Raw genomic sequence first — 20,909 nt, 5'->3', positions numbered from 1 at the left:
TGTTTGCCTTCTCGCCGATTTTCGCTCACCATAAAAGAGCAATCTCGGGTAAGACTACCGCAGGAAGCTGTTAATTTAATGACTGTTTGTGAAAGATTGTTTAATTCGAAGCTATCCTACCACGCTTAAGGAACAGTAGAAAGCTGTCACAAAACTTTGCGCCTTGCCTAATAAAGACAAACATTTCAGGAAATATAAGATGTGGCCGGCTATCTCGATATAACTGAAACATGTACGACGCACTTTCGGCGAGTGTGTAAACAATAAGTTAAGAGAACGTCCTTTTACTTTCTCACAACAATGTGAGATGTTAGTGTGATTTCATACTTTTCTTTGAATAGCTGCTTATTTGAGCAAGACAAGTTTATTAAAGATTTTTAAACAGTAAACAAATCCATCCGAAAAGCTGTTCAAAACTGCTTACTTGTTTACGTTGTTTCTCTTTTCTGACAAAAACAAGTTGCAATCAGTGACAACAACCGTGCGGCGATTTGAACTAAGCAACCACTAATCCGGGATATGCCGCAAAACTTGACTGGAACGTTTTCCTGCTTTTTCACAGCTTGGCTGCAAAGCAAATGTGACTTCCAGTATACTTATAACCTTACGTCGGCGGCTTCGAGCTAAACTTGAACGAAAGTTGCTGCAACACTATGTTATAGAGTAGCCGCAAGGAAAAAATGGCAAGTGGTGAGAAAAAATGTCCCATTTATTGGCGGGGATGTGTCTAATATCAACAATGCATTCATCATCGTCTCTTGCAACGGAGGGCTAAGGGCAATGTTTTGATTGAACTACTTTTGTCAAGTTTTAAGCTCTTTGGTAGGATAAGCAGAACTCAGATATTTTAAAACATCTTTCATGACAATGCAAAAACTCTTATTGATCACCGTTTCCTTATATGGTTACAAGAAACCAGTTTTTAAAATTTTGTTAACCTGTTTTTATTTTCTTTCAGATGTATTTAAACTTCTTCATATCATTAAATTTAATGTAAAGTAAGTTGTTTAAAAGCTTAAGGAACACAGAGGTTTTACTGGTTTGACCATTTTTACGGTTTTATTGTAAAAAGAAGCAGTACGCGCGTATAACAGGTCAATCGCCGTAACAGAGCATTCCAAAAAGCGTGATTTAAGCTATGTAACAAACAAAAACAACAAGCGTAGACAAGCTTCGGAACAAAATACCTCACTCAAACTGATAGCCGTTAATGAACAGCGTCAAAGTTACGATAGCCAGCCCATATCAGTGACACACTGCTGTTTACTTTAGGCTGCGCATTTAAAACGAGCGATAGACCGAAAAGGCAAAATGACATTAGTCACCAGCCTTTGGGGTCGTCATGATTTTTACGGCAAGGCAAAAGTGCTGGCAAAAGCAATTAAATTTGGCAAAACATCACAGCAAAGAAAAAAAGTCAACTATTGAAGGTAATGTAACAACGGAATTGTGGTGTAATCAAAATGATTTCTACCTGGACGGTATTTAGTTGCATTATAGACATAGGAATTGTGAAAAAAAAAACAAATTCATTTCAACTTCATCACTTCTTATTAAAAAGTGATTGCTTTGGAAAAAGTGCGCTGTGAAATTCAAAAACAAGAAGAAAAACGAGTAAAAACTGCAAAAAAGTAAAAAGTGAAAGTGTGGTTCGTCAAGTCTTGAAGATTGTCTTTGGTTAATCGCACAGTGTGAGTCGGAATCGATCGATTCGCCAAATCGCCTCTCAAACAACGAATTCCTCATCAGTTTACAATCCGAAGATCTCCGTTGATCCGAACCTGCATCATTTTCCGAATGACCGAGATTCATTCGCAAACATCTTATCAAAGTTTTTTCTTTTGTAACGTCACACTGCTATACCGACATTATTCACTTCTTCTATTTTATGACGCAATAAATCAGCCTCGCGTATCAAGGTGTTCACGTCATTGGCGTCAGTGATTCCCATCCAGTTCAACTCACTAGATAGAAAAAGATTGACAAATTTAGTCTAAAAAATTATGCGATATAGCATAGTTATGATTTATACGATATGCCATGTCGCGTCGCTATCTTACATACGTGTTTGTCATCGGAAACCCCAGGACAGAGTATCTGCTTAATACCAGACCACGTAAACAGTGATTCAAATCGGCAAAATCTTGAGCCGTTAAAAGAAGGTTACACTTTTATCAGTCGTATCAAGCAGTAGCCGCGAAGCACAAAGAACCGAGACAGAAACCAATCGGCGTGACTGACAAATCCGAGAAACTATTTGTCACGTCATAATAAAAGCGCTCGTCTCGCTTCGATAACTAACCTGGGAGTCAGCCTCATGATCTGTTCAGCGGTAACGCATCCGTATCTCAGCATGGATGGCTTGTGGTGGAGGAGGTGCATTTGCTCCAGCCAGTGTCCGAGGGAGGAGAGATCTAGAAGTTCTGGGATGCAGTCGTCCTGATCACGAACGGGCCTGAAAAGTAGCAAGTGAGATTTCGGCATTAAGTTAATAATTCAATGGAATTTTGTTTGATAATGCCTAACTAAACCATAAAAAGTAGGGCAAGCAACTATTATTAAATATTTGATACGGTATACCTAAATTGAAACTATAAACTTCTAAGTTGTACAAACCAAAAACCTAAGCGAATATCAGTCAAACAACAAACCTAATGTTAACTGTGTCGGCCAGTAGATCCGATTCGTTGATTAAATGGCCCAGCAGCGCCACCAATTGGTTAAAAGTAGGCCTCCTTGAGCGGTCGCAATTCCAGCATTCTAGCATCATCTCGTGGAGAGATCGAGGACAACAACATGGCGGAGGCAAACGATATCCACTTTCAACAAGGTGGACGACCTAGGAATTAAAATGTTATTGCTATGACCGGCGAGCAAGTATATTGTATTAGCATAGAAATATCAGCTACAAATGGCATTTAGTCAGGAAATAATCTTCATCTTACCGTATTGCAGTTTCTTAATTAAGCAATGTAATTTTATAATTTTTAAAACTTACATCTTGATTTGACATTTCCCAATATGGTCTTTCTCCATTCGAAAAAACTTCCCACGTCACAATACCGAAGCTCCATACGTCACTGGACGAACTGAATGTCCGCTTCGTAATAGCTTCAAGTGCAGTCCAACGGATCGGGATCATCCCGCCCTGTGTTTGAGAAATACTGAGTAAGCATACCGCCTGACACCACAGAATGGCAAGTTGTTAATTGAGGTCTTGGATTATGTGGTTATTCAGTGATTAACTGATTACATACCAAAAAATATTAACTAATATTACAAATTTTGTCGTAATTATTAACATCGGAAGCTTATTTCTACGTTTCGTGACTTTTAATCAACTTACCCGGGTCGTGTACATGGCAACTTCTTCTTCTGTAACCTTCTCCAGTTCACGGCTCAATCCAAAGTCTGACACTTTGCATTCGAGGTTAGCATCCACAAGCACATTACGAGCAGCCAGGTCTCTATGGACGTAGCCCATGTCGGTCAGGTATTTCATCCCTGATGCGACGCCATGCAACATTTGAGCCAACTGCTTTGAATTCAACTTTCCGATGTTAGCCTGCGAAATAGGAAAATTTAAGCGTGACGTAATGCGGTGTGACACCTTTATAATACGGTTTAAGAGTGACGTAAGGTGATGGAATTTTTATGTAGTTCTTACATTCCTTGTCAAAAACTAAGCGAAGAACTAACTTACTAGAAAGTAATGCAAAATGTTAACTCAAATTTGTTCCTATTTTCTGTCTGATTTTATTACTTCGGTGCAATTTTGCCAAATCACCTTGAGATAAGCGTCTAGGGATCCATTCTCCATGTACTCAGTGATGATCATGAGAGGACGGCTCTTTGTGACGACTCCCTCCAGTCGGATCACGTTCGGATGATCGAACTGACCCATGATGGAGGCTTCACTCAAAAAGTCCAACTTCTCCTGCTTGCTGTATCCTACTTTTAGGGTCTTGATGGCGATTGGACGATAGTAGGGGGCGAGTGATCCCTTACACACCTCACCGAATTCACCTGGAAGGTTCATTGTTTAGTTGTTGGATGTGAGATGTTCAAAGCATGAGAAATTCCAAAGCATGTAAATATGCGTTTTTATCATCATGTTCTAACTTATTAGTTCATTCTAGTAGAAAATTGTAATCTAATGGAAATACTGTAATCTACTTCATAGCTACTTTACCTCTTCCAATGACTTGTTCAATGTTAACGAGATCATATTCGATTTCTTTTGCAAATTGCAACACTGCAGTGTAAGGATCTTCGTAGGTGCTCGGGTCAACGTAGGTACGAGAGGTGTGAGAGAAGTCGACTGAAAAATAAAGAAACTGATAAACCACTACAAAAATGTTCATCGTTGCTTACATGCAAGGATTAATGTTCGATGTATTACCGAGAAACACTGAGTCTGTTTTCCGTTTAACATGTGGACAAGTAACTCGATTTCACAAAAAAATGAACGTGTTACTTACACTCACCAGAAGCGTTGGTAAATCCAGGATATTTATCGAGGTCGATGCTCGATGTCTTGCTATATGCGTTCCTCCGTCCGCATATAAAGATAAGTGCACATAGCGTTATAACCAGCAGACCGCATGCGACTGATATTCCTATGATCAAATGCTCGTTGTCTGCTGGTGATTTTGTGGCAACATTTGGCGTTTCGATGTCATCTGTTGTGTGGCCGGGCGGAGGCGCGCCAGTTTCATAAGAGATAGGAGAAGCGGTTGCTTTATCAGCTTTAGTTCGAAAGGCGGTGGCTCTGCTGAAAAGTCCATAACCAGCTTTACTGCGTGCTCGGACCTGTTCGTAAAAGATAATATTTAAAGTAAATTGATAGCAAATTGCATGAAAATTGATTTGCTGTCACAGGGTCAAATAAGTTTATATGTATTTCTTTCATGCATAAATGTAAAGTTACTTCACGTCGCATGTTACTAGTATTAATCACATGCATAAACTGCTTTAGAGATCGAAGTTCCCTTTTTCCTCAAATAATATTTCTTCTTGATTATGTTTTCAAAAATTGTGCATCTTTGTAGAAATGGAAAAGTTTCTACAAACCTGGACAATATATGAGGTTTGTGGTGTTAGTTTTTGCAGCCGGAAGGTCCTCTGTCTTGTGACGTTCATCTGAATACCGTGAATGCTACTGTACTGGATCTGATAGTCCAGAATAGGGCTGGTCGACAAAGCAGGTTTGTCCCATTGAAGTAAGACGTCCCTGGCACGGGAGACAAGAACCCGGACAGGGGGCACAGGGGATGGGGCTGAAAGAAACAAAATTTTATTTTATTCACAAGTTAATGCCAACGTACTAAATAATTTAAGATATAAATATAAAAGTCGAATAAAATCAATAGCACAATGATTTAAATAGGTTTTTTGTCCTTTGATCAGATTAATAGGCTGAAATGGGTGAACTCTGTTATGAAAACATTTGTCATATTTCATTTTCAATATTCAAAAGCAAAGTGGTTGCTCTCGGCTCGTTCGCGAACACTTAAGGACTTTGTCTAAGAAAAGCTGCTCCTTGAAGATATGACGTAAAGCTTTCATACCGAATGTTATGTCGTTCCTATTTTTAATCAAAAGCGAATAACTATATGAGTAATCTACGATGGACAAAGGTCTTATTTATTCCATCGCTTTATCCTGTCTCGGAAATTAAGCCACCGTCCTTTGGTTCTTGACCACAGCCTGGTCGAACTTAAGCCCACAAATGACCAGTCTGGATTTGCAAGGGAATTTCTCCCACTACAAAAGACGGTTGAAGACGAATTTTTTCAACGGCTGGGTTTGTTATTGAGTTAACCTGAATATACGCTTAGCTACGCGCTACGACGCTCGGTCAGTCATACACGTCAGCCTATAATTTACTCGTAAACATGTAATTATGCTGAAATAGCAGGGGTTTATATCATACGTGTGTAAGACCTTGTTTGTGGGGTAATATTCCAGCAGCAAGGAAATTTCTCATTGTGTTAGTTCGTACGAAATTAAATGCCTTTTGTTAAAGCCGCAAGTTCGATGACAGAACACTAGGCTGATCCGCAAATTGCCAACGATCTCGACTTTCAGACGTCATAATCCATTCGGGCGAGACGCGGTCTTAAATTGAAAGCAAACGTTCGTTTTGTGTCTAATATCCCCCATGAAAAAGCACAACGACATTCACTTTCATGTAATGTTATGAATCGAAAAACAATCCTCTATTCGTCATAAAGGATATTTCAATACAAAAACTACAGATTGTTCATTCCTTTCTATGGTACACCTAAAATGGTCCTGTTTGACCCAACAAAGTTTAAAATGACTTTTGCTGCGCTATCGGCCAACCCTAATAATAATATAATAGGCCTTTTTAAACCTCTACGTGGTTAAAATTACGTTTCTAAACAATGGGGCTTTACAAGTAACGTTTAACAAGACTTTAGCCAGTGCAAGGTTGTGAGAGAAATAACCGTCTGAAACCGTCTCGAATATACTTATAATGCAATACAATTAAATATTAAATGAAGCTTTGCGTATCTACAGTTTGTCAGCGTCGTTACCTGCTTGGTTGGTCTTGATATTGACTTGAGCATATTTTTCACTCGTTTTGCTCACCCCAGAAACGCCGTTGAACGAATATATCTGAAAGCATCAACCGATTTAATAAAAACTTTGTGTTCCTACAATAATTTTACTTCTCAAAAAGCACCTACTCATTAGTTGGTTAGGCATCGTTAACTCCGATTGTGAATATTTAGTTACCTAACTTTAGTCAGCAGTTAGTCAAAGCGTTATTCTAACAATTGTCCTCGCTTTTATTGCTCAACGAATCTTGAAATCATTAATTAATGTTGAGAGAACAAAGAAGTAGAAGTCAAGGTAAAATAACCAAGATCTATCCACCTTAAACTTGTAGTGAGTGTGTGGAGAAAGGTCCTGGATGACAAGTCTTCCTCTCGTGAGTCCCGACCTCCTCGGAATGAAATCCACTCCTTCGGAGCACTTGGAGCAGAGTGAATACGATGCGTCACAACTCTCGCATGACACACTGAGCATAAAAGAGATCATTTGCGTTGATTTGAGCTCATGAAATAAGTAAATTGGTGCCTAAGTTTAACACAACTGCGCGAAAACGAAAGAAAATTTACAAAAACGTCATCTAATGTTTTCCTATGTTTTACACCATATAGGTATACCAATGAAATTTGGTTTCGACACGTCAACCGGAGCCAAAAAACAGCATATCACGACCCCGTAACACATCTTATTATGATGTCATAAACATCTCATTACGACGTAATATGTTCTCACCTGTATGTTATGTCTTCCCGGTCGCCCTTGTCACGTGGTTCCTTCCAGGTGAGGGTAACCGAGGTCTTGTTAACCACAGATTCAGCCATAGTTGGTTCGCTTGGAGGTTCTAGAACCATAAGTTATAGAATGAATAGTCATCGGTCATTCACGTTAATTTGTCCAATACATGCTTTAATACATTGACTAAATCGTCGTCATAATATTGATCTTTGATTACGAATTAAGTTATGCCTATACGTGAGAAATCGAAACCTCTTTGTCGTCAGTTCTCGCTTGTTAGTTGTTTAGCAATTGGACGTGTAAACACAGGCGAAAAGCAATTAGTTAATTTGCTCATTTTTATTACACCTGTCCGAGCTATATCAGCGCAATAAAAAAGACAACTGCCATGGATTTTGATTAACTGATAAAGGTTCGCGAACTTTCCCTTCGTCCGTTTTGTAACAATTATTGAATACCTTTTCCGAGTTTTTATGACGTATGACGGAAGCAAAATAAACAAACAAAACTTGCGTATTATTTACGATCTTGCAAATAATACAAGACAGAACGTGCAAAGATGAGTACTGATTAACCGCTGCATTTTTAAAAAAATTTGAAGAATTTATTGCTTTGCTGTAATTTACTGTAGGCCTACCACATAGATGCAAGAGAGCGTATGTTTACTAAAAAAAACTACTTGTTAAAGCAAGAACGTATAAATTCGTTCGATAAAATCAGTAAACACATGTACAGTAATCCCAGCTATTGTTACTATAGGTCCCTGTTTTGTGAACAATGCGTGTGCCCCAATTCGATCGGTTTCTTTTATGGATCCTTGCAGTAAAATGCTATTTGATAACCGGGATTAGAACACTGTTAAACAATATCTATCAAAGTGCCGAAGTGCCACATAAAGCAAAGCACTAAAACCAAACTTTGACGTGGATTGTTGTGTACTTACTGGTGCATGGTACGTCCGGTCTGTCTTCAGGTGCCCTAAAGTAACCAGCTGTACATATGCAACTTGTTGAACCGAAATCAACCGAGAAACTGTTCTCCGGGCATGTCTGGCACTCGCTATTGCCAGCGCTTGATTTGAATTTGCCAACAGTGCATTCTGAAAAAATAATTGAAGTTAAGTTAAAACAACTAAGTGGTTTTTATTCCAAACAACAATCAAACGAAGACTGTAATTGACCTGTGGCTGCCCAATCTGCAACCTTTGTGATAAGTGTGTGGCGCCTTTTAGGCTGTTTGACGTGCTTTATAGGGCAAGATTACAAAGATTCAATAAAAATTTTAAGTGTAGAAAATATGTCGATAACATCTTGGCCTCTTTTTATAAAACTTCCACTCTCGAGCTCACTTCATCTCTATTGTGACGTAATAAAAGGAGTTGTGTAGCGTGCTGAGACTTGAAAGGCAGGTGAGTGAGATTGCTAAGTATGACGTAATATCTAAAGGAGGTCTGAGCAAATACGAATGAAGAAATTTCAAGTAATAGCAAAAAACTTTAAGAAAAGAATGACTACAATCAGGTACGTCCCTTCTGTTTTAGATAACATCAATAAAACCGCTGTTTACGCAGCGCAAAAACGCAACGTCAAACTTTTCTCAGGAAAAGATTCCCGATGCAAGCGTTATATTAATATTCCCCTATTTAATTCCATATGAGAGCTGTTTTACAATTAATCAATCAACCCTTGAAAGCGCTCCAGGCAGAACACTTGACTTGTGAAAGAATCGTTAACCGCTGTTTGAAATGGCGCGTTAATTACTGGTCATGTTGCAATACCAATTTCATCGCTCGGAATCGATATTAAGTCGATGACGGATCTTCGAAATTTTCGCCCACTCTTTATTCCCATACCGAGAGCAATTACGTTGACTGCTACTGAATAATAATCGCGGTCGCTCGACTACAAACCGTAATGATGAAAAGGCTACGATAAACCTGGGGAGTCGAACTTGGGTTCCCAGGCCCTCACATTGTCAGGACTCCTTTTCCAACATAACTTCCACATGTAATAACGGACACTCACTCGTTACTGACACTGATGATGTTATGAACGTGCAAATTCGTGTCTCGTCTCCCACTGTCGAGCATATCCAATTTAGCCATTTTGATGGAAACACAAGGCTACAATGTTACATAGTGTATGACCGCACACCAGGGCTAAACACAAAACAATCACGATCGAAAGACTTTACATATATAATTGACCATTGCCACAGCTAAAAAGTGAATCGTTGCGAAACAAAAAAATTTTCCAGTTGTTGATTGCACAAGCACCAGGCAATTTTTCCCTAGCCTTAATAAATCCTTCGGGATAGACAGGATAGGGCACTGGCCGCATCCAAACATATTTTATTACGGCCAAGTTGTCTGCCATAATTAGTCGGTTTCCTCATGAATTAAAACAACGATGTTACACGTTTAGTATAAGTAAGATCGATACGAATGTTATACAATGGAATATTTAGTTATCACTAACGATCAGTTTACTTTTTACTAAATCACTAGTTAGGCCTAATACGCCGCGGGTATGACTCACAGTTGACAGGTAAGAGAGTAATCAACTGAAGCAATGTTTGAAAATTGCTCCCAAAACAACTTTTACATCGAGCCAAGGGGCTCCAATTGATGCAATGGTGTATCGCGTGTGGTCCTACGGGAGATTTACCAAGGGAGGCTTGGGTAGTCGGGGAATTAGGTTACCTACTGTGTATACAGATAAAACATCATACGGTGTAAAACTATGGTCCTTATGAAAATGATATTTATAGTCGAATATGGCCATCAGTTATGAACCACTTCTGGCATATTTCGAATTCAGACTTTAGGTTATTTGGAGTTTGCTAATAAAAGTTACTCTAATGTCGATAGTAAAAGCTACGCGAGGAAACATAATAATCATCACATAAAACATTAATATGGTTAAACTTTGGGTCGAAAGTTAAGCGTTCGATTTCATGTCACAATAAAAAGAGATTAAATGTAGTCGCATACCGTGTTTCTCCAAAAATAAGCCCTACCTTTAAAATAAGACCTAGTCGATAGCGCGAAAGTGCAATGACCTGAAGTTACGCGTTAGAAGTTTGAATAAACATAGTTCTCAACTTTGTTTTTAATAAATAAAAATAAAAGACATCCCCTGAAATAAGCCCTAGTGTCATATTTTTAAGCGAAAAATAAGCCCTGTCTTATTTCCGGAGAAACACGGTAGTTAGCGTAGAGTAGACAAGATAATACAAGCGACAAGAAGCCTAACCTCTTGTCCATGCATATTCATGACCTAAACCTTGTGAGGCGACCACGTGACCGACAATTATACAGCGTTAAGACCATGCTTTCAATCTCTCCAAAACGCATTAAACCGATGACAGACTCATCTTACAAGCCGCTTTACGAGAGCAACTATGTTATCCTTTACGATTCAATGTGCATTGGAAAAGAATACTGGTACACATAAAAGCCTCTGAAATAGGCAGCTAAAAAGCCATAAAATAGTGCAGACGAAGACAATGAAACGCTAAAGGCTCCCTCCTGGGTTTAATAAAATTATTTTACTACTCCAAGGCGTTTAGTTTTCTTTTTGTCATTCAGACTGACTGAAAAATTTATCTTCACATTTAATGGTTCGTATATCAAAACTATATGTTTTGCAAGAGTTAGATGAAATGGCGACAGCCTGCCTGGCTCATATGCACGTAATGAACCTATTTAAGGCTTGTGGTTAACGCAGAAGAAAAATGTCCAAGTTATCAAATTTCAGTAAAATATCAACTGTTCTGTTAATACCGCTCAAAGGGAATAATAAAATGGTGTTTAAATCACTGAGCTACATTTCATTTCATTTATGTAGAATTCCAGCCCAAACAGTTAACGTTAATTTTCACAAATAACACCAGTTTAATTATATCGAAATGAAGTGTGATTACTACAGGTGACAAAGACCAAAAGTGACATAATTTGTTGCACAACAAACCGACAAGGGAGATAATTAAGAAATAGTGGGTGTAATTGTTGGCGACACTATTGAGATGGAAGAATTGGACATCAATTAGCGTCAATTGCGAGTGACGCATTTTTTGCTGCTTTCAATAAACAACAAACACGCGCCAGACAAAGCTAATTGAGAAAGTTGGTACACAAGTTTCAACTATAAATTATCCGATTTCAAAAGAAAGAGAAAAGCGGGTCGTCCACCTAAAGACAGACCCCATAAACAGATCACTTTTATTTCAAAATATTCAATACAATACCAGTGTAACCACACACGGTACAATAAAACGGCCCTTGAAACGTGAGATCACTTCGCGATACGCAAACGGGTACAAAGCCCAGTTCGGCCGCTCGGGATCCAAACCAGGGCCCGGTAAAAAAAGACAGATGCCTGATATCCTGCGTTGATAAAACGATGGTCGTTCGTAACGTGGTGTACAGTTACTGCTACACGCATTCTGCCATTGGTGTTAAGAAGTTGCCTTGTCGCAGGGATAATGTTACGGTACTTCGCTCATGTACTGCTAATGTGTTGCCCATTGTTGTGGCCTCGAAGAACATGGGAACCGCAGGCTTGAATAGCTGGGAAGACATATCAAACTATGTCCGGCACTTGACGATTATTAACCACAACCGATCAACGGCTTTTCGTGTATCTGCGGAAACTGATGGGGATTTTGCCTCCTGTTTTTTTCGTTTTGGCGGATGTTTAACGGTTTAGGCTTCAAACATATACTGATTACGGACACAAATATCTTTAACACTATATCAGTCGAATAAGCAAAAGTTTCTTGAAGTTTCCAAACACTTGGGTTAGGCCGAGTATTTTTAGAATTGTTTGAAGCCGACTCTTGCAGTCTATCATAAACGAAACTTGAAAAAACGTTATGGCTGAATGTTGGTTCAGTGAGTCTTTTTGGGTCTAAATGTTGTTTTAGCTAAGCGTTGAAAAAATAACAATCCGATTTCCGTAAGTGTTCATAAGCCCTCAAAAATCGAATAGCAAAAAAGTTGACAGGAAAAAAACGGCAACTTTTAATTCAGGTTTGAACTTTAAACAGCACGTGACGATTCTTCCGTTGTTCAAAAGAATTAAACGATCAAAGAAATTTAATCTCGCCAAACAGTCGGATATCAAACAAAGTGATAATTCTTGTTGTTGAAATGAAATAAAATCGCTTTAAAACGGCCCATCACCGACTTCAAAAGACAAACTTGCATTATACAGTATATTGGTGCTTGAATAACATTGGAATACGTCGCAACTTTGCATGTAGTTTACAATAAACCAAGAAAGACCGATTTATTCTCTATAGCAACAGACAACCCAAACATTAGGTGTTAGATATACGATTACTTTTTTGCAATGCAATGTATAGCATGATTTCTATGCAAACAGACGAAAACATTCCAAGAGTTGCCGTAAATATTTCAATCTCACATGAAAAAGACCGAATATGCATGCCTATGCATAATTTATAAGTACTAAAGCTTCAACGGTCTTCAAAAATAAAGTCTCTAGCAGTCTTCAATGGTCTATAGCATTTATAATGACGTATTACGTGAAATGCAATGTTTCATAAACGACAGTCTTCTGTATAGAAGATTTTTAAAGGTTTTTAGAACGCTTAGAAAACTACATCGATATTTTTTGGGAAAGCGAAAAACTTGGTCACTGGACAGGATTTTTTACTTAAAGTTGCTGTTACAGGTTCTCTGGTCACTTATTCATTTACTGTATTTATCCTCAACCATGCAATAAGTATAACTGAACAAGCAACCTGGGGACCGGTCTGTAATCACCTTCACGCCTGTATTTTTAGTGCAAGAAGAACATATTCTAACATTAGTGAGATGCATCTGCTGTCTGACGATATAGGTATTGTTGAATACTATACGTAATGTGTTTTCACTGCATATCAAAAGTTTATAAGTTCACCAAACGAGGCGACAATCGGTAAACGATTTATTGATTGACTTTCGATTCCGGAAAGCTTTTCAAAAATAACCCCCTTCCCAAATCAATAGAAATCTCGCCATTAACTTCATATAGGGTTGATTTTACCGGACATGAAATTCATTTTAGCTTTTATCTATTATTTGTTGAAGATAGAAGTTGGTTTAACGAACACAAAAGTAAAACAACAAAATCGGCTTTTTTAAGCGTAGGTAGCTTTTACAAACTACGAACGTTCATTCCACATAACATCAACGTACAGTTATTAAGGCACAAACCATCACAAAAATCATAAGCCAAAAATTAAAGCGTGCATTAACATTTTGCCAACACAGCATTGTCAAGGCCTTACTGTCTAGTTTAGCCACAACTAAATTAACTACGCGCCCTAACGTAACATGTTATTGGCGGTGGTTGATGTGTTTTAGCAGAATGCAATAAGCTTAGTGCAAAGTTTGCTTCATTCGAAAACAATACTGAGCTGCTTACAAAACCCGGTTTGACCCATTGCTCATGGGTTCATCATAGAATATACTTCCATCTGTGCTAAACAGTTTTTCAACAACAAACGAGGCGACAAATTATTTCCTGTGAGCTTGTTTTCGTTATCGTTCCACCAACTGGGTTCATGACAAAAAACGTTGAAGTTTTTCAAACCGTCGAAAACGCTGCGACGGCATCAGTCAACGCTTGTGCAAATTGTAGCAGATTAAAACAATATCAACAACTTTTTGATTATTTATCAATTCTCAAACGACACCTTAAGCTTAATCACGGAATGTTTTACTACGTCCGTATTGAAATGCTATGAAGATGATTGTTTTGCTTGTTACAGCAGTATGGGCTTATTGCGTATAGGTGCAAAGTAATTCAAAGGTCATTAGCATAAAAGCGTGAAGAGCGTTGATTCGACTTCACCATCTGCCTAATCCAAACAATGAAGAGACATGACACGTTTTACGAGTCGCATTGAAATGCTTCAATTAAATTTGTATCTTTGAGTGGCCTGTTTCTTAAAGGTTAATAGCATCATACCTAATGCACGGGAAATGCCTACTACGGGTTCTTACGTTCAAGCTTTTACCGGTGAAAAGCAGCTAATTGCAACGGACTGCCAAGGTAATGGATGGCTAATGTCTGCCACGTATTTGTTACACGACTCCAAAAACATGATCGCGTAATCATACGCCAACATACAACTTATACAAGCAAACAACATGGTGGTTTTACTGGTTAAAACATATAGGTACTTACCGTTGCATTCAGTTAAGTCTTTATTGGGTTGAAAGCCGGCTTTGCATTGACAGTTTCCAGAATGCACCAACCACTGTCCTTCTCCGTTGCAATGTAAGCTTGGAGCTGCAACACATAGAAGGGGTAAGTCATTGCATGTTACGGTTAATAAATGATAAATTCAAAATACAACACAGTTTCAAAAACGCATGCAGACAACACTTATACATTAATAGCGTATGATATGAAATGTTTCTTCAAAAAAAATCGGGGTATTTAAGATTGCGGAACTAAATTCGTTGTGTAAACCAGAGAATATACTTTATCTATTAGGGACAAAAAATAAGAAGGAAGCATGAATTGGCACTTGAGGCCTCTACTATTCCCTTAAGTAGTCATCTATATCGGAACTTAGAAGGCAACGACTTCTGTTTGGCGTTTGACGGTGCCAGCAGCAGATAAGGCGACATATTCCGCCGAGGATCATTGAAAAACAATTAATTACGAAATCCCGGGAGGTGCAAGGATTTGAGGAAATAAAAGGGAACTAATAAACTGTATCCTCCAAAATTATGTTTGACGCAGATGCATGTGGCACAAAGCCGCCAAATAATTAGCCAAGCCAATGCAGAAACGTTACGTCCAAGGATTTTTACCAGGCCAGCGTTTGTTGGAGTATAATTGTAAACGTCAGACATTGATTTTTGCTTGTCATTACCAATCACGATATGCTTTTGTGTGACAGCTGTCATTTTAATACGCATCATGCGCATCAATCTGTTATTGTTTTTCTACGATCCAGTACGACGGCAACATGTCTCAATAAACCACCACAGCTTAACACAATCTTCTTTAATAATTATACTGACGTGTTAGATACTAACCTGGCCCTTGGTCCATCGGAACAGAGTTGTCCACGCATGTGCCCCGTACATCCACAAGTGAAGTCATGTCCGGTCCAGTGGTTGTAGCCGGAAACCAGGCAAGTCCTCTTAAGGTTTCTGTACATTTCTTGTAGTAGAGCCGAACGTGCATGATAGTCATACAGGCTCCAGTGTCCTGCCAATACAAATCGCAGATTGTTAATAGAATGGATCGGCGCTTGTCACACCCATTTCCTCGAGGACGAATGATAATGATGATGATCATTACTTCTTATTCTACTGGGATGAAGGCATGAGCAACTGAAGCCCTACTTCAGCCTTACGTCTCAATTACATTTACTCAAACGAACGTACCGTTTTATATTGTCAGTTAAGCACAAGAAATACTATGACGTAATGTTTAGATAAGTTAAAATGTATGAATATTCAACCATGGCAGAATGAGCAGCCTGGTGCTTAAATTTGTTACCAGGCAACGGAAATAGTTTCATCACTTGTAAACGATTCTATTGCGGGCACACCGTGATACAAAGATTCCGTTATCGAAGATTATTTTTGTCGAGCGAAAAGGTAATCAGCTACTTCATAATTCATGCACAACGGGTTGGTTGATTAGTGGGTTTGGCGTGTAGGTGATTTATCACAGCCAGAAAAGCAAAAAGCAGTTTTGATGCAGAACCTAGACGCTATCCAGTCAAAATGTTCGAAAATAAAGTACCTGGAACGCGAGATACATTCCTCTTGTCTTGACAGGGGATATTACACTAGTTTCCGTGTTTGCGCTCATAGTATTTGGCTGGAAACGTTCGTCTGCTGCTATTGTGTCCACCTGGAAGAAAAACAAGGGTCCTTAATCCACAAACAAGAAGCAATGCAAGCTAAAATGACCACAAGATGTGCAGTTCTATAGGAAGGAAATACTAAAGGTAGCGTGAGACGGCTTTGGCTAAAATAACACTTAAATTAAAAGGGAAATAACAATTGAATAGGATTTCCCTCACAAACGTCGTCGCTTTTTAGCGTACGTTGACCGGCTTACAAGCCTGCAAACGTAACAATTTTCAGGTTATTTACACGATTCGTACTTTAGTGTAAGTTTTCACATCCATGTGCGAAGCCCTGGCCTCGTTTTCGCCGTTGGAAGGCAGGTAGTAAAGATTGAACGTTTCTTTGCAGGAAACTACTCGCGAAATACCTTCACACGATCTAGAAAACACAACAAAATTAAATAAAGTTTTGAATGCAATCGCAGAATACATGCTGATCCTATCTTTAGCATAAGATTTACACTAAACTATATCGTTAAAAGCGCTATAGTTGAAAAACTAAAGAGTTTTCTTTAGCCTGCGCCTGTAAAGATGACCGGTTAGTCACTGTCATTACGCATTTATGGGATCATCTGGGGTTGGCGGACTTACCCCTTTACTAACTTTTACCTTATTGTGAATCTGATTTCCACGTAAACACGTTCAGCGCTACCGACTTCCAAGTACGGTGTGCGTATCCAGTTATTCTGGTTCGGAAATCTTATTTTGCAAACTTGAAACGTTCGAAGATCGGCATCGTTCTCATCGTGACTGGTGAGTTCAGCCCACTGCAAAGATAAAAACATATCATCAAGATTAATTGAAACACCGGAACGTTGCTCATAACGTTTTCAAACAACTTTCGATATAAATGTATTTCTCCGTTATGTATCATTGAGAGAGTTAAACATTGCCCTTGACAATGCTATAAGGCCCCGGGATGCAGCAATTACAATAAAAAAACGTTTCAGGCAGAGAATATGTCAGGTTGCGTTGTGGTTGGTGACGGATTGTCAACTGCGAATTTTAGACGTAACATGTCACAAGCGATTGGGCAGAGTTTGCGCAAGTGTATTGCGACTATTCTATTCTATTACTGTATATTTTAAGAATAAAAAGAAATTACTGTAAACATGTGTTTGTTGCAGATGTTTTTAAAAGGTCACTTGTCATCTTCATACACAAACATGGTTATTCTAAAGTGGTATAGTCAGTTAATTATATTGCTTCGTTTGAAATTGCGGACTCTGGCCAGACAAGTACCGTAATCCTTAATAACCGGAGTGCATTAACAATATTTGCACTTAGTATATACAAGACATCACACCAAGCTCTATCTGACCTTCTTTTAATCACAAGAGGGCAAAACAACTGGTACTTCTAGATGCAGATTTTACTTACTTAGAATTTAAATACTGTATCTGTATGAAGTGGCAAGTATTGAACATATTTACAAACTTTTCTTTCGATTTGGAAAATCATTTACAAATTGTTTTAATAAGGTGACGAAGGCTATATCACAGTTGTAAGAGACACCTAGATGCAAATTGTGGATAATTAACGCCAAATTTGATGTATATTAGTTTGAGAACGTTGTTCAAGTACAAAAATCTTAGGTATATGTGAGCTGTTCCAAATATTCCAAAATGAAAAGTATTTTCAACCAACAGGTTCAAGTGAAATAAGAAAATGATTAAAGTATATCGCTAAAGACATGCGGTTTACTTTGGCAAACCCAACAGAATCTGTGTTGGTTGTGTCTGTGAACCAAAACGAGCAAAAACTAAACGACTGGTTCCCTGTCATAACATCGACGGATGTTCGATTGGTTTTGTTTTTACTGTTCCATAGAAAACCGTGAAAGCGTGCGTCTTTTGAGCATCGAAAATCTCAATTGACGAGGTTTTTGTTGAAACGGGTCGTGGTGAAAATGTCTGTTAAAGGCGACGTGCTTTACAAAGAACAAACCGTGTCGCAGAAAAAGCTATGTTTATCTATATGTCAAATAAACACGTGTATTATATGTCCAAGTTTGTTGCCAGAGAGATACGAAAAATGATTTTAGCTGTATGCAGCCAAGACGTGTTGAGCAGAGCAAATTATGACGACTGTTGTGTTAACTTATGGGAAAGAGCCAAGCAAGATAATAAACTTCGGCTTGAACTACTAACTGCAAAACCAACAACTAAACCAGCTTACTTTCACATCAACTGAGATATAATTATCTTTCTCTGCACAACAACGGTTTTACATGCGGCTTATTCCCAGTCAGAATCAAGCGACCATTTCAAATTTCAAGATTGGAACACCTTTGATACTTCGAATGAGATGGATCTGGTTTTAAATGACCTGAGTGTGTGAGAAAGCCTGACTTTCCAGACTGAAATAACAAACAATTAAGGCGCACGATAATGTTTCACGTGACGTAATAAATAACCTATGGGGCCTGGTAGTTGCAACTCATCGAGAGGCGTTTTAAAGACTCCTTAAAGTGAAAGAAACGAAAAATCTACAAGCGCTTTGGTTGCTTCTGGCGCAATAAATTTTTGTAGGATAACAAATGCAATATAACGCTGCATTTTATGGCATGCAAGAGGTTAAGATGATTGCAGGCGCCAGGAGTTTTTTAAGATGTGTTTGTAAACTTCGGCGATCCTTTGATGGTCACATTAAAAGAAACTGAACCTCTCGTGATGGTAGCTCTACAGCCCTACACAATACTGGTTTATGTACAGTTGTTGAATTTCAAGGGAATAGACAATTTTAGATTTAAAAAGCGGCGGGATAGAGACTCATTAAAAGCGCAATCGCCGATCCAAAGCGGTCGCGCATATGGTGTTTACGACACCAAAAAGCAGATTAGCCCACAAAATACAATAATTATCTTTTCAAACGTAAAGATACGTAACAAAACCAAGTATTATGACCAAGCGATAGCGAGGTCATGATTACTTACCCCCAAGCCGGACGCTGGCCATCCGAGATCGGACGTGGCGTTTCGTGTGTCCATAATTGTCTCTGCATTGCAACAACATAAAATTGTGTCATTTGATGAATTATGTTATATATCACTAGAATGACATAAATTGAATTAAACAAGCTCTAGTTAAAGCCCATAACCTCATACTCATAAAATGCTGTTGTTGGTGGAATAGATAAATCAACCACAAAAATAAAAACATGTCAATTATAATTACAAAGTTCTGACGTGTTTGGTTTTAGTCATAACACACTTGTATTTGCAAGCGTCGCCCCAACTATAGTTGTTAACATGTGTAGGAATGTTTAAAAAGGAAATAAACAGCCAGTTCAACACAGAATATGAACGCCGCATATAGACACAGTGCTTACATAGTCTGAGCGTAATAAAGATAAATCGAGAAATCGCTTGCACGGACAACTATGATACATTACGTTCGATAGGTTAATGGGAAAATTCTAACACGTTTAGCCGTAAACAGCACTAGAAATAATCGAGTTAAATGCAACTTTACAACACGGGTAGCTTATCATAAAAGCAATGTTAATATCGTTATTTTTAGCTTTGTGCGCACTGATGCAATCAATCAATCAAGTGGCCAAATTGCTTGTCTGTTTAATTAAATCGGGTTCGTTTACAGCAGAAACGCGCCCATGCGTGAAACTGTACAGTGAAAAATGGACAAGCCGCTCTGATTAAGAGCAAGAAATTTATAGCAGATATCATACCTTGTTCGGAGTTAACCAAGCAAAAATATAATCCGATAAACGCCCATATTAGGGCTGGGTAACGGTAATCCATCACAATAATGATTTTCGTAGATTTTCAGCAGCTTAATAACACCAAGAATAAAGAAATTTTATCGTTAGTTAGGTAATCTGCCAACATACAATGCACTATTTGAATTAACATACCGTAACAAGTTATTACGCCGTAATAGCCAACCATTCTCGTATTCCCTAAAGCAGGCCCTTAACGCTAACCTTAAAGCCACACTCGGTCCATTAACTGCAGAATATTAGATTAGTATTGACAATGGCATTGTTTTCGTAGCTTTCTGCACAGACAGGGTAAGCAAGGGTCAAGTAAAAAGCTTTCGAAGGGAATCTTGTCGCTTTTATCGGTATACAGGCTACAGCCTTATTGGCCGAAAAACTACAGACTTCTTGAAAATGTAATTTCAAGTCTTCGATATTTTTACCAAGACCCAGTGGTATAGCTATTTTGGTTAACCAGCTCCAGGATCCTACTTTTAAAATAGACTATTTAAACCCAAAGTGGGGGGTTTTGGTTTGGGTAACAAGCTAAATTTTTGTCTCGGGAATATTTACTTTCCATTATAAGAACTGGAGTTTACTGGAGCGAATTCGCAAAAGCCGATAATAATGCAATACGCTCTTCTGGCAACTTAATAACTTATCCTCACAAGAAACCTCAGCAGGCTAGACTTCTTTCGAGCTTATAAAGGCCTCAATAATATCAAACTTGCCATCCACGCTATTTTGCGAAAACCGTAAAGTTGAAACCTAACACACATTCCCTCCCTCCACTTCTCATGTATTCTGACGAAGGAAATTGTTTGGCTTGGATAGGATTTCTTCGCTTTCTTTTTCGCTTCGTCGTCTCTCGTTTGTGGCTCTCTCTCGTTTCTTCGATCTATCGGCGCCTGCTTACGAGTTATTGTGTTAAAAATAATAATGTTACTATAGATCTACATCACTTCTCTGCGGGCTATTACACTGTC

At 38.5% G+C, this 20,909-nt stretch overlaps 1 protein-coding gene across 2 annotated transcripts; it reads right to left on the bottom strand.

The window, feature by feature from the left end:
* Window positions 1–1,245: 1,245 nt before the first annotated feature.
* On the bottom strand, window positions 1,246–20,056 carry LOC143449936 (ephrin type-B receptor 1-like). Of its 2 annotated transcripts, none has more exons than XM_076950279.1 (20): window positions 19,894–20,056; window positions 19,142–19,203; window positions 16,816–16,973; window positions 16,465–16,585; window positions 16,098–16,208; window positions 15,380–15,554; window positions 14,517–14,621; window positions 8,261–8,416; window positions 7,315–7,423; window positions 6,907–7,051; window positions 6,564–6,645; window positions 5,074–5,279; window positions 4,482–4,812; window positions 4,193–4,321; window positions 3,788–4,026; window positions 3,347–3,565; window positions 2,999–3,148; window positions 2,652–2,839; window positions 2,303–2,455; window positions 1,246–1,964 (listed from the first exon to the last, which is right to left on the bottom strand). In XM_076950279.1, exons 1-20 carry the CDS (start codon window positions 19,964–19,966, stop codon window positions 1,850–1,852), a joined length of 3,027 nt encoding a protein of 1,008 aa, XP_076806394.1. In that variant the 5' UTR covers window positions 19,967–20,056; the 3' UTR covers window positions 1,246–1,849. The 2 variants fall into 2 exon arrangements, with proteins under 2 accessions (XP_076806394.1, XP_076806395.1); XM_076950280.1 differs by having other exon boundaries at window positions 4,488–4,812.
* Between the last annotated feature and the right edge of the window lie 853 nt (window positions 20,057–20,909).

Source organism: Clavelina lepadiformis, chromosome 3, assembly GCF_947623445.1.
Source record: "Clavelina lepadiformis chromosome 3, kaClaLepa1.1, whole genome shotgun sequence".
In the NCBI taxonomy this organism is placed as follows: domain Eukaryota; kingdom Metazoa; phylum Chordata; class Ascidiacea; order Aplousobranchia; family Clavelinidae; genus Clavelina; species Clavelina lepadiformis.
This window is presented reverse-complemented; position numbering and strand designations above follow the sequence as displayed.